Here is a 14,814-nt window from a genome sequence, read left to right as displayed (position 1 = left end):
GGCCCATAGAGTTGCATCCTGTATGCACCAGTAAGTAACACCAGTAAATAAACTGCGGGTGTCCAGGAATATCTGTTCCACAGCCATTGCTTATATCAGAGAAGATGTGTTCTTGGTGTCTCAATGTCTCAGTTGGAACTCAAAACATAGGTATTGCCATAAACCTATAGCTTGAGCTCAGATGGAAATATCTAGATTTTCAGGGGGCAAAAAAGGCATCTTGGAATCAAATATAAGGTAGAAAAAAAAAGATTGTTCCCTTGAAATTTTATAAAATATTACTACAAATTAATAATATTTGGAAAACATCACGATCATTCTGAGGCAGGGTGGATTCATAAGAGTAAATGATATTTTAAAAGTTCATCAAGGGGTGCCTGGGTGGCTCAGCTTAAGCATCCAACTTCGGCTCAGGTCATGATTTCACAGTTTGTGAATTCGAGCCCCACATTGGGTTCTGTGCTGACAGCTTGGAGCCTGCTTTAGATTCTGTGTCTTCCTCTCTCTCTGCCCCTCCCCTGCTCTCTCTCTCTCTCTCTCTCTCTCGCTCTCAGAAATAAACATTAAAAACATTTTTAAGTCCCACCAAATAACAAATTATATAATATGTATATAAACAAGAATATATAATATAATACAGTATATATATGATATATTTTCATATGGTATGTATAATATATATGTTATGTATTATATATACACTGGGTACAGATCCTGAAACATAGTAAGTGCTCCCTGGATTGCAGATATTATTTTTAAATCTTCTTATGAAGAGGAGATTATTTGATGAGGCTTTTAATCTCATTTACTTTTGTGAATCCAGCCTGGCCCCAGAATAATCAGTGACCTTATCCAAACAATATTAGTTTGTTTGAATAGCTGACAAAATTTCTAGGGAATGACCTTTATGTGTATATAAATATTCAATCTTCCCAAAAAACCAACAATGTAGGTATTGTCATCACCACTTTACACTCCAAGAAACTGAGTCTCAGAGAGAGCATGTGATTCTTCTCAAGGTCATTCAACCTATAAGAGGCATATATAGCATTTTCACTTGGATCTCTCAGGCTATAGTTGATCTCTCCTTCAGCTTTAGTGGTATTTCTGTATTTCAGCAAAACATCTGTCCCATTCTCTGATCATCAGGTTGTGGGTAAAATAATGGTATGTTGTTTGTATGATTGTTCTCATAGGTAAACTTACAACTAGTTGAGGCATTATATCCACAGCATTTGTCAAAAGGTATAGGTCTGGAAAGAAAGCTATAGATTTCACCTGGAAAACCAAGTCTGATAGTTGGCTGTGGCTGCCCAAAGTCCTTTGTGAAGAAGAATTCTGAAGGTGCATCTGGGCTCAGCAGGAGAAAGCATGAAATCCACCAATAATTTCTGCTAGAGGCTGGGGAGAGTGAGGGTCAGGAGTGGCAGTAGAGTGAAAAGGCACGCCAATTATAATACATGCTCTAAGACCTTAAACAAAGGACATGTCTTTCTAAGTGAACTGCCCAGTTTAGTATTTTGCATAATGACTTTCAAGAAGACACTGAGGACATGCTAATGAAGCCCATGCATGACAAAACTGGGAAAGGGAAACAATATTCCAGATGTCAGAGTCTAAATTAAATTATTTTAACAAACTGAAGTGCAGGGCTAAAATAAACAGAACAAAAATCAACAACAAATGAATGTAAATTCTGATAACTAAGGTTAAGAAGATAATAATAAAGTGAGAGTATAAGAATATGAATGGAATCCCTGGCTTAAAGGTAGTTCATATGAACCTTTCATTGATCCTTTGGGCCAACATAATGACTTAGCTCTATAAACAAAAGGACATGATAAGGACTGAAGGACCTGCAAGTCCCATCAAACTCTTTCCTTGGATTAGTGCTATCCATAGAACTTTTCTGTGGTAAGGGAAATGTTCTAAATCTGCACCATCCAATATGGTGGCCACTTAGATGCTTGTGGCTATTGAGTACTTGAAATGTAGATAGTGCAACTGAGGAACTAGATTTTTAATTATATTTAATTTTAATTAACTTTAAATGGCTACATGTGGTTGGTGGGTACCATGTTGGAGTGAAATCTTAAACAAATGACATTCATTGGTGAACCTGGGAAATCTAGTAGTGGTAGTCAACAGGTATAAATTAAGGTTTTAGAAGGGATATAGAAAGTTATTTAGCCTAGAAAAGATCATTTGAGGAGAGTTTATTTTGTCTTCAAATATCCTCAAGTATCTATCTCCTGAGGAAGAGGGTCAAACTACCCTGGTAGCCCCAGAGGGAAGAACCAGAGCCAGTGATCTCAACATCAGGGGGAAGATTTCTTTCTGATATGTAAATGGATTTGTGGCACTTTCTAATAGTGAAAAAGTTGCCTCTGGTGTCCTCTGGTTTCTCACCTATAAAACAAGCAGCCATTTAAATAATCTATAAGACTCTTTCCCATTCTAAAATGCTGTGATTTTACATGCAAAACCATAGTAGTTAAAAATATTTTTACTTAATTAGCATGAACCTTAGAATAGAAATGTCTTTTTATATGAATTTTTGGAATTAATTGTAGAAGAAAGTTTACTTTCCCCATTTGTATCTTGAAGGTCTTACCAGGAAATAAATAGCACACTCAATCTGGATAATTAAGAGGCTCATATAAGGAATATTTACAAAGTAAACAGGGTTTAGGAGAACTCTAAATAGATAGTGTTGTGGGCCATAATCAACAACAGCATGGAGCAATTATCACCCATTCACAGCCAACCTGTGGGGACCTGCTGGGAAAACAAATGTCTTGACCTTAATCATCTCCCACCCTCAATCTCCTACAAGTGCCTCTGTGGGCCAGACCTAAATTAAAGCAAGAAAGCAAGGAAGTCTTTTGTTTGTTACATCCCATTCAGGACTCTCAGGACACAGAGAAAGATGGAAAAGGGTTATCTGGATCTGAGTATAAAAACTATTCAGTACAAGCTGTCTTAGTCACATACTTATAGCTGCCTTAACAAAAATACTGTAGACCAGTCAGATTAAACAATAAACATTTATTTCTCACAATTCTAGAGGCTGAGATGTCTAGGGTCAAAGTGCCAATAGATCTGGTGTCTGGCGAGGGCCCATTTCCAGGCTTGTAGACAGCCACCTTCTTGCCACATCCTCACGTAGCCAAGAGAGTGAGCTCCTTTCTCTTTATCTCCTTATAAGGGCACTAATCACAACATTAGGGCTCCACCTTCATGACTTAATCTAAACCTAATTACCTCCCAAAGGTTCCACCTCCTAATTCCATCCCATTGAGGGTTAGGGTTTCAGCTTATAAATTTGGGGGAGACACAAACATGCGATCTATAACACTGCCTTTTGTCTTTCAACATCCACACCCACCCTCATCTTTTGTCTGGGTAAAGAATTCATGTTCTCTACACACAAAATCCCATTAACACATTTATCATATGTCATACATAATTTCTTCATATAAGGTAGTGGGGTGAATGGAAGGGAAAGAGGACAATTAATGCACTAAAACATAACATGAGAACTAAGTTGATAACACAATTTCTTTCTTGTACCACCCATTTCATGATCTCCTTTCTCTATGCCAGCAAATCAGATGGGCAAAGTTCTCTGCCTGCTGGGTGATCCAAACCTACTCCTCTTGGGTACAGGCATCCACATATAATCCATACTCTCACTGTTTCCCCTTGAAAGTTGAGATCCTCCATCTTGATTAATACAGAAACTTCCTTATACATCTATTGGTTCATCAACAAGAGGAGACAAAAATGTCCAGAGGAGATTTTCTACTCCGTATTCAAAGGGAATCATGAACATTCTCTAATGGAAGCATTGACCCCTAGAGCACTAGAACTTTAAATCTACTGAGTCAAAAGTCTTGAGGATATGAATCAAAAATTTCTCCAGATTATTTAGTGCTATGATGAGACCAATTACTCCCCCTTCCATGTCTTGGTGCCGGGACCTATACATTCTGGCTCAAGGGGAGACAGTACCAAATACTGGATGCAGATCTAAGTCATACAACACATCCAAAAGACAACATCTCAACTTTATGGAAGGTTGCCACCCAGCTGATGTAGTAACCAAGGCTTCAGCAGGCCATTCCATAATTGTGTCAAGTCATCTGCTTCTGAGTGATGGGAAATGTGGCAATATCAGTGAATTCTATGAGAAGAAACTCATTCCACGCTTCTTTCACTACAAAATATGTCCTCTGATTGGAGGAGTTGCTGTGGAGCATTATACCATAACTATGGATAAGACATCCTGTAACTCCACATAGGGGGTGGTTAAAGGAGCTCTATGAATAGTAATACAAACGAACATATGGAATATGTGCCCACCCTATGAGCACAAATCATAATCTCCTCCAATACAAAGTGTGCAAAATAATTAACATGCCACCAGGTGATTGGTTGGCCCCTTCCTCCCTTCCACACATGTACGCTACCACAGATGATTAGGACCATACTGGGGTATTCTCCTTTGGCTACTCAGTACTAGGTGGGGAACCAGATCAGACTTAGTGAGTCTATGTTTCTGAATTCATGCAGAGCTTCCATTTCTACCTTGTGGCCATTTTGTTTGTGAGGTTGTTAAGCAAGCAGCCATGTGGTTGGGGATTCACAGGACTGACTCCAAAGTGGTTTCTCACAGGCATTTAGTCCCATTCATATTTGTGCCCAATCTAAGAGATTTATCCATATCATTTTCCTCTAGAACTCACTGTCATCTATCTTTCAATTTTCTTCTTTCCTATTTTCTTCCCATTAGCCACTGCTCATGAATCAATATAGATATGTATCTCCGGCTATCTCTCCTTCCATATGAAGTAGACGAACAAATGCACTGCTCAAATTTCTGCCCCTGGGAGAATTTTCTCACTTGTATCGTCCAGGGCAAAGCAAGTGATGTTGCAATGCAGCAACTGCTTCTGGCTACAGCCAGCCTACAGTAAAATCGATCTATAAACAAGACACACGATTTTCTCCTTCCTAGTCAGAGGAAACAGCCTATGAGGTCAAAGGTGTGGATTAAAGGTAAGGTAATGAATAAATTAAAGTAAGCATCATGTGATTCTGAGCCACCCATCTTGCAGTTTATTCATGCTTTCTAAATCTGCTCCGGAGCCCAATCTCATATATACAATTTCCACTTAACAATAAATTACTGCTGTGCACATTCAATTTTGTGATTCAGATAATCAGAGAGTACTTAGGGTTTGATAGATAGATAACTTGAGTTGCTTACTTCTCTACCTGGGCCTAGTAGCAAGTCAGGAGTTACTTTTCAATGCACACACATTGGACACAGCTATATTCTTCATGCCCTAGAGTCTTCACTGTGATTCTCCTACTAGGGTTTGCCAGAATTTCTATCCAACATCCCTGTTTGCCACAGATATGTTCAATACATTAAGGACTGCTGTTGGAAAGGTGACTGGTAGCTCAGATTGGATCTTCTGAAGAGTCTTTTCTTGTTCTGGGTCCATCTCAAACCTGGTGAGTTATCCAGTACATAGTTCAAATCCCCCAAATGTGGTTATCTGTTGTTTCCCAAACCCAAAGAGGTCCACAAAATATTTTGTCTCTTTTTTCATGATGGGTAGTCCAAAATATAGTAACTTGTCTCTCATGCTCCAAATCACCAGATACTTAGAAACTTAACCAATGTGGCAGTCCTTGAACTTTTTGGGGTAAAATCTCTCACTGTCTAGGCTGTTTGTTCCTTCCTGCTTGCCAAATCCAATTCATCTAATGTCAACAGTGCAGTGAATCAGTTGATGTTCTGTGAGATGTCAAAATGATCAAGGCTTCTTTGGACTAAACATGACATCAAGTAGAATTGGCATGGCCTTGAGACAGGACAGCAAAGATACAGTGATGACCCTACTATGTGAAGGCAAACTGCTTCTGATGATCCTTACTTGTAGAGATAGAGAAGAAGTTTTTGTTGGGCAAATACCTACATATTAGATGCCAGTGGCTACATTAACGTGTTCTGGTAAGTATGATATATCTGCTGTACCACATCATTAAGTGTATAATAATCTACATTAATTTCCCAAGACCTATTTAGCTTTAATATCTGCCAAACGGGAACAAAATGGGATGTGCACTAATCTCAACCTCTGAATCATTTAACTTTGCTACTGGTGCCACTACTATTTTAAATTCCCTCACAGATATTTTTTCTTTACTGGGAGTGGATAAGTCTGGGGATCTTTATTCCATGAATCAGGGAACTAAAATGCCATAGGGAGGCTACCAGGATAAGCATCAGGGTCTATCAGGAGGCAGAGGCCGAGGGAGAGGGGGGAAATGTGGACTAGAGTCTTTATTGTGGTTCCCAAGGGAAGGAATGGGTGAAGCAGGGTAAGCCGACTTAGGGTTAGCTCATTTTAATAATTTTAGCTAGCTCTGGGGCACAGGAGCTGTCCCTAGTTGTCTGGTACCTGGTGACCCTGATTAGGGCAGGTAGACAGTGGTCTTCAGTGTGAGAGCCTGATAAAGTCAGTGAATGGGGTGTGAACTCTGGCTCGGTGAGTTTATATGTGGAAAAGTACCTCTAGGAGGAAGACTCCTCCCAGAGAGAAGCAGAGTGACAAAGGAGGCAGGAAGCCAAGGCAAGGTGGCTCAAGCATATTATAGTGTTGTCCAGACAAGGCATGTCTAACATATGCATGCAGGGAGATGTTAAAGCATCTCAGTTTACAGAAGCTAGGAACATAGTTAATGTTCCATAATTAACATAGTTAATATAAACATAGTTAATACACACTAGGCATACTGGGAGTGAGGAAAGAACTTCAAGCTTGTTATTCACACTTGCTAGACACACTGTGAGATAGACTTAGAATAACACTCCATCAGTCTTTATAAATCCCACCCTTCTCAGGACCATGGTGGCAGGTCTCCCAAAACGTCAGTTTATAGCCAGGAAGTAATAACTCCAAGGAGAGCCTGGGTTATTTCCACTTCTTGAATAAAGAGTCACTTTGGTAAAAGGCACCCATGTTCCTCTGGGGAAAGTTTAGGGCAAAATTCAAAGCATATACCTCCTGAAATGCTGCAAGATCCTTCCTCAAAAGGACCTGGTTTCCTTGCTTGTCATTTTTCATTATGGTCTGATATGAATGTAGAAAAAATTTGGTCTGAGTTTAACCCTGACTCATGATGTATCATTTGCATTTCACTTTTGCGTCATTCAGATCATTATTCAGTTCTTGGGGCATATGTCTGTGCCTAGTTTCCACTGCAAGGACACACCTCCTTTATGTGCCTCCTTCAAATGTCACTTTTCAAATTCCTTTGCTCCTTCTTTACCATCTTTCCATATGTCAGGACACCCCAGCATTTAATCCTCTGACCTCTTCTCTTCCTCTACATTCCTTTCCCAGATGATCTAAATTAGCTTCATGCCTCAAATGTCATCCATACACTGGTGATTCTTAAATTTCTCTTCCTTGGATCCCTCCTGGTTCCAAAACTGCACAGCAAACTACCCTCCCTCATATTTCCATGAGGATGACGAACTTCAAATTTTGAGTGGCCAAAATGGATTGATTCACTTATGTCTCCTCTGTCTACTCCTTCACAAGCAAATAACAGCACCTTTCCTCTAGCTGCTCGGCCTAGACAAAAAAAAAGAGAAACTTAAAAATTCTCCAATGACCATCAATTATTAAATAGAATGAACAAACAAGTCCCATTAACATGTCCTTCGAAGGTTCTGCATGATCTGGCTCTTCCTACCTCTCAGATACCTCTCTTCAATACTCTTTCTCGTTCACACTATCCCAGCTCTACAGGCCTGTCCATTTCTCAAACACTACAAATTCCTCCCTTGGGAGGAAGGAATTTACACCTTCTGGCCCTTCTGTTTGGAAAGGTTTTCCCTCAGGCAACCAAAATGGGGATGTTGAGACTGATTAGGCATATCTACTCCACTTATGTATTTTTCTTTTTAATAACAATTTTTTAAGTTTATTTATTTATTTTGAGAGAGAGAGCATGTGGGGGGAGAGGCCAAGAGAGAGGAAGAGAGAGGGTCCCAAGCAGGCTCCGTGCTGTCAGCACAGAGCCTGATGCTTCACTGACTGATCCACCCAGGCACCCCAATAATAATTTTTTAATTGAAGTATAGTTGACACACAATGTTACATTAGTTTCAAGGGTAAAACACAGTGATTCCACATCTCTATACATTATGCAATGCTCACCACAAATGTAGCCACCATCTGTCACCATACAACACTATTACAATACCATTGACTGCATTGCCTATGCCTGTACCTTTCATCCCCATGATTTATTCTTTCCATAAATGGAAGCCTCTCACTCCCTTTCACCCATTTTGGTCATCCCTGTATCCCCTCCCCCTCTGGCAACTGCCATTGTGTTCTCTGTATTTATAGATCTGTTTCTGCTTTTTGTTTCTTTATTAGTTTTTTTTATATTCCACATATGAGTGAAATCATCAGGTATTTGTATTTATCTTAGCATAATACTTATTTAACTTAGCCTAATACCTTCTAGGTCTGTCCATGTGTTGCAAATGATAAGCTCTCATCATTTTTTATGGCCGCATAATATTCCAATGTGTATGTAGGTGTGTGTGTGTGTGCGTGTGTGTAGGCATCAATCACATTCTCCTTATTCATTCATCTATTGATGGATGCTTAGATTGCTTCTGTATCTTGGCCATTATAAATAATGCTGTGATAAACACAGGGGTATATATATCTTTTTTGAACTAGTGTTCTCATTTTCTTTGGGTATGGGTAAATACCCAGGAGTGGAATTATCAGATCACATGAAATTTCTATTTTTAATTTTTCCACAATGGCTTAGGGCACAGAGGAAATCCAAGAGGGAAAATAAATATGCTAAACCCATGGGGAACAATGTATTTCTTAATCTGTCTCCTGCCCCAAAGCTCTGCCCTCCTCCCTTGTGTTTATATTTCTTCTTTGCATCAGTTAACTTGTCTCTCCACCCCACAGAGGCCTTCCCTGACCAATGTAACCAAAACCCCTCTGTGTGTAACTTCACAGCCCCTAGATACAGCTTATCCTGTTTATCATCTTCATATCATTTGTCAGGACCTGTGATTATCTGATTTGTTCATGTGATGACATTGCTTAGGTCCCCCACCCTTTGTCTTGGGTATAAAGACTCTTAAGGGCAAGAATTGCACATGTCTAATTAGAATAGTACCTGTTGTGATGGCTGTAACAGAACAGGCGTGTGGAAAACAGCTATTATCACTGAAGTTGAAAGGAGCCAGAAGTGTACATGGTTCCTGAAAATTTCAATCATATTCTCCATTTAGGGGAAAGGAATTTTGAGGGTTTTGTCTTACAATACTTAGAAATATCCTACCTAAAACTAAAAGAGAGATGAGACATGAGGCATTTTGTATTGGATTGTAAACTTTTATTAGAACAAGCATTTCTCATAGCTGTAAGCAAAGTGTTTGAATTCGTCAAGCCAACTCACATCTTTTCTCTGCCATGGGAGGGCAGAAAAGGAGAGAAAGCCCCTTACACATACAGGATCAGAAGAGCAAAGTATTGCAGTGAATGATTCATTGAGGCTATAAATGTTTGCAGATGTTAAGGCACTGGAGGGCAGAGGGCAGGTAAGGTGGGAAAGGGCACAGATAAAGGGTGTCCGATGTGCCTCATCCTGTCCGACAATCTCCCAGCTTCCTTCCCCAGCTTCTGTGGCAGGCATCCTGGCCCAAGCAGGGGAAACACAGCATACTCATTATCCTCATTCAGACCCCAATAGGTCACAGTTCTAGTCCCACCATAATTTATCAGAAGATAAACTGCATGTTCTCAACTTGCCATTCATTGCACTTCATGTAAATTACACCTCATTAAACCAGATTTTTATGAATGCCTTTGTGCTCTGTGTATTTTGAAAAGCTGCTGACCTGAACCACAAAAGAATTGCCCAATTTGTTGAAAGCATTTTTGCTGTGACCTCAAGTGCTGACCACATGGGGAGAAATTACTTTTTAATACCCAGTGGACAGGACACGCCAGTGCCCCCCAGGCCGCAGTACCCGTCAGGGTTCTTGCTCAGGTACTGCTGGTGGTAATCCTCCGCATAGTAGAAAGTTTGTCCCTCCCGGATGTCGGTCGTGATCGGGCCATAGCCATGCTCTGAAAGAACCTGTAGAAAGAAAGGCACCATGAGGACCGGATGCTGGGCAGAGAGGGTCCCAAGGAGGGATGGGAGGCTGGGCTGTGAGGGAGGCAGGCACATGTGGCTTTGGGGTGTGCAGTGGGTTCTTGCAGGCCTGGGACCTGTGGCTTCCCAGCTGGGTTATTCTGGGCACGCTCTCACTAGCCTGTGCCTCAGGTGACTGGGGTTTGAAATCTGGTTTCCTGACTCTAATTTGTGCACTCTACCCATCCCACCACTGCTGCCCCTGGTACATGCTAGGAGCCCTGGTTTGGAACCTGTGGGTCTATGTGAAAGGGACCCCAGTGCTTCTCAGGGTAAACAGCAGGGACATAGGGCTCTCTGGCTGCCCTGGGAAGAATGGGCATCCCTGAGGGCGGTAAAGCAGGGCTGCGGTTGGAGGGGATGAAAGGGCAGGGGCAGGATGAGGCGGGGAGGGCTACAGCCCATCTCAGTGCTGTCCCCTCTGCTGCCAGTTCTGAACAGGCCCCCTGCCCACTCACAGGCTGGACAGAGGAACCTTGACTTGCTGGGTTCTAGGGAGCACAGACCCTGCCAGGATGCCTTGGAGAGCATGGGCTCATGTGGGTCTCCAGACCCAGGAACCAGGGAGTGAGGTCAAGGGAGGACGTGGCCTGAGGGCCTGTGTCAGCTCATCCTCGCCCTCTGTGACCTACTTGAAGGCCTGGTGGCATCTGCTGCCAGGGAAAGAAACAGACACATAAACACAAGTGGGGGAGGAGAGCAGAGCTATTTGGGGCAGGAGACAGATTAAGAAATAGACATTGTTCCCCATGGATCTTAGCCTGTTTCCTTTCCCTTTTGGATTTCAGCTGTGCCCTGATTCTTTCTTGTTACAGGCTGCTTGGAGCATTTGGGCACAACGTTACAGAGACTCGACCCCCGGGTTTGCGAACTCCATTTGGTACAGAAGTGCAAGGCACAGCCCCGACTCGTGTTTCCAGGAGGGAAGTGACCAGTCTCTGGTCAAATGGACTGTTGGTCCATTTGAAATGAAGTCCTTCCCTCTGCAGAGCAGGGGGAATCCAGTATTAATCCAGCACAATTCACTGCTGCACTATTTCCCTAAGAACTTTCCCCTTCCTCCTGCATCTCCATCCAGCCTTCTGAGCCAGAATGAGGCAGACTGAGGATCTGATGCCAAACGGGCCCAGGATGGTAAGGAACAGGATCCTTGCCAAGGCGGGCGGGTTGGACCCCACAGCTTGGAAACAGCCAGTTTCCTTACAGGGGTTAGAAATGAGAACAAGGAGCCATTCCTACTTCAGTTTTGACAATTTTTTGTAAACGAGCAATTATCGAGGGCTTACCATATGCCACACTCTGTGCAAAGACTTCACAGTGTTAATTTTAGCCTCACAACAGCCATATGAAGGAAGTACTATTATTATCATCCATATTTAAAAGTGCGTGTCAGATATCGTGTCTTGATCCCTGACAGTCTCAGCTCGCCCTAATACCGCACAGGCTGGAAGCTTGGAAAATACACTTCCCAGATTCTATTGCCAACAGCACGCCAGTTTAGAGTCCACCAATGAGAGAAGCACACGTGAAATTTGGCAGGCTTAGGAGAAGCCATTATTTGGAAGGTGCAGCCGTGAATGTCTCCAAAGATCAGACTGGAGACTCCAACAGCTCTTCCTGACAATCACTGACAGTCATGCTTCAGGCAAAGTCATTAGCAGTGATCCCCAGCAATTTCTGTAACTTCTTGGTATCCTGAAATGCAGTGGTGCTTTTCCCCAATCCTCACTCAAACAGCCTTTCTAATGAGTCTGGAAGCATCAAAACCCCTTTGATGCTTAAAATCCACCTTCCTGCTTGAAATACCTTGAACACTCTGTTTCCGTGACCGAACTCCAGCTAACACAGCAATTGGTTCCAGGAACCAAAGCCTCAGTGAGAATGACAATCTGGAATGGTTAACTGTCCTGGTTAGAGTTAGAGTTAGAAATGACATCACTGTCAATAGGAAATGTGTCAGTGCCCAGGGGGGTATGTACTGGACATTTGCTAAAATTACTGCTAGTATTTGCCTGTGAGGTAAGTGCCCACTTCAGGACATGGGGTGGCTGTGGTTGTGGACTGTTCTGGGGAAGACGGTAAGCAAGAGGCCTGTGGAGTATCCTGGCTGCTTTAGGCAGTACTCGAGAACTTGTGGAAAGGACAGGATGTAAGGTCATGACTTGACCTTCCTGGTGCAACTTGAGAGGCACAGAGCTTCTAGGACTGGTTTCACATGATCTCTGTCTCTTGTAGCTGGATTCAAATACCAAATAAAAGGGCTCCAGATTTATAAGTTGACACCCTCACTGGTCAGGAGCCCAGAAATCATGTGCACACATGATTGCTCTCAGAGAGCTCATCCACTCACAAGAGACGCTCCCCTCTGGTTCTCACCTGAGCTAACCGCATGAGTCCTGACATGAGTCTTTCATATGCTGATGTGACCACATATTTTGACTTTCCTGGCTGTGGCCACCCTGCACAGGAGCTTGCCTGCTGTTGAGCTCCTCTGCCCCCTTCCCTCAGGGCTAGGACCCAGCCCCCAGGTCTCCCAGGGTCTCCACTCACTCGCCTCATCCCCCTCCAGGCCCTGTCCTCTCTGAAGGTGACCTCCTCCCACACTACTCACCCTATTTCTCTTTCATAAAAGGCTGTCCTCCGAGGCCCCAGAGCCCACAGCCACTGTCTCCAGAAGCCTATTTACCAAGGCGGAGAGGACTGTGCCAGTGAGCACTACTGCCCAGGCTCCCTCCTCCTCTCCACACCAGCTCCCACCGACCCCTGCCCACGGACCACCCCAGAGGGCCAGCATCCCTTCTGGGGGAGCAGTGGGAAGGTGACTGTAGGGGCCTAGGCAGCAGTACCAGGCCTCTGCCACAAGATGGCAGACACTTCACTTTTATTTGAGAGGAAGAAACTAAAATAAACAGTGAGGAAAACCCATAGAAGACAGCTCCAAGCTGTCCTCCTGCACTTGCTGTCCTCCTGCACAAGCTGGGACGTTCTGGTCAGTTCTCGTTGGGCTCGGAGATGCATACTGGCATCACTGGGCCTGGGGTCAACATCGTCCCATCCACGCTGGGGTGGCCAGCCTCGAGGCTGAGGCCGTCCCTGAGCACAGGGCTGTGGCTGTCCTCAACCCTCGCTCTAAAACTGGGGAGGGAGGACAAACACATGAGAAAGAAACTGTATGTAAAAGAAAAGGGAAGAGGAAAACAGAAATCCTAACTAGTATCTGCTTTTCCTCCTCCCCCACGTCCCCTGCCTCTGCTTTCTCACACACATGGCTTCAGGAGCAGGTCACTGTCCTCAGCCCTCCCAGGCCCATCTCCTGGAGAGGTTTTGCCGGACACACAGAGCTGGAGGCAGTGCTGGGGATTCCGGGGCCCATTTGTTTCAGACCTGGTTGGGGCCAGTCAGCTGTGCCAACCCTCATCACTCTTTTGTTCCAGCCCTTCCACTGTACTATTTGAGCTACAGGGTTAAAGAGAACAGGACTCAGGACTGGGATTGATTATTGTCCCCAGAAACCAGGAGAGCACATGCTGGTAATGGCACCTCCTTAAACCATGAAGTGAAGCCTCCCCAAACCCTTAGGAGAACCCAATGGCCTTTCCGTGCTGGGTTTCACTCCACATCCTAGGCCTCACGTCCCTGGTCCTTTCCTAACTCTTTCCTTTTCCTTCCTCTCTGAAAACTCTTTTTGTGGGTCATATAGAACTTTATACATTTCCTGAACATTCCATTCCCTTGCACACAACCTCCTTGGAATGCTCTTTCTTGTCTTCCAGATCAGGTGAGCTGCTACCCATCTCTCAGCATGGAGATCAAATGCCCCCGCCTCTATAAAACCTTTCCTGAATCTATAAGGCAGGAGTTACTCCAATGTCTAGGCTCCCACAAAAGGGCTATCCTTTTTGGTACTTATGACATTGCATTCTAATTGTCCTTTGTTTCTCTAAGCCACTTCCATTCCCTTCTGACAATACACATACAGATCCATGTGCTCCTTGAGGGTATGGACTTTCATTTCTCGACCTCATCTCAGTGATTAATGAGTCTTGGGGATTCACTTCACCTTAGGGGCTTCCACTTGGGTCCCTGCTGCTGCTTCAAGCCAAAGCACATCCTTGGGGACCTCAGGGAGTTTGGGGAGCAGGGTGCTTAGGCTCTCACTTTCCTTGTCAAAGACCCTTGGCCAATTCCATAGGTAGGATTATTCTTTAGACTGTTTCAGTGGCCATGTCCATACAGGGGGGACCAATCGTCTTGCATAGAAGGATGACCTCAGCATCTCTGATAGCTCTTGAAAAAGCCTGTTAGCTCTTCTGGGGAGGGGGTGAGTGGGGTGATGGTGGGGGGTTTGGAGGAGCAGGAGGAAGTGAAAGATGAAGACCAGGTTACAGATGATCCTTCTAGCCTCCAAAGTTCACTGGTCATTTGGGCCATGTGCAAGCAGTGTAGGTGCTGGTGGGGTGAACCTCAGTCTTTTCCTAAATCAGGTGGTCTATTCAGTAGTGGGGGTGTCATTAAGTAATTTGTTATGAATAATGGCTAATGTATCAATGT

General features: G+C 43.6%; 2 protein-coding genes across 12 annotated transcripts in view; one reads left to right on the top strand and one right to left on the bottom strand.

Annotated features, from left to right (window-relative positions):
• The window catches only part of LOC102966428 (serine protease 52-like), an 82,032-nt gene extending 70,572 nt beyond the window's left edge, over positions 1 to 11,460 (top strand). The window contains exon 5 of one of the 2 annotated variants that reach the window (XM_042983554.1): positions 11,079 to 11,460. In XM_042983554.1, the coding sequence (XP_042839488.1) occupies positions 11,079 to 11,369 (291 nt within the window). In that variant the 3' untranslated portion in view covers positions 11,370 to 11,460. The remainder of the gene's footprint in view (positions 1 to 11,078) is intronic. The other variant, XM_042983552.1, reaches the window with a different exon arrangement.
• Positions 9,444 to 14,814, bottom strand: part of MSRA (methionine sulfoxide reductase A) — a 455,631-nt gene continuing 450,260 nt past the window's right edge. For 9 of the 10 annotated variants that reach the window (XM_042983557.1, XM_042983565.1, XM_042983559.1 and 6 more), the window contains 2 exons: positions 10,097 to 10,206; positions 9,444 to 9,760 (listed from right to left, as the gene is read on the bottom strand). In XM_042983557.1, coding sequence (XP_042839491.1) covers positions 9,463 to 9,760; positions 10,097 to 10,206 — 408 coding nt within the window. In that variant the 3' untranslated portion in view covers positions 9,444 to 9,462. Of the gene's footprint in view, positions 10,207 to 14,814 lie in introns of all 10 variants that reach the window. The other variant, XM_007097123.3, reaches the window with a different exon arrangement.

Source organism: Panthera tigris, chromosome B1 (assembly GCF_018350195.1).
Source record: "Panthera tigris isolate Pti1 chromosome B1, P.tigris_Pti1_mat1.1, whole genome shotgun sequence".
In the NCBI taxonomy this organism is placed as follows: domain Eukaryota; kingdom Metazoa; phylum Chordata; class Mammalia; order Carnivora; family Felidae; genus Panthera; species Panthera tigris.
This window is presented reverse-complemented; position numbering and strand designations above follow the sequence as displayed.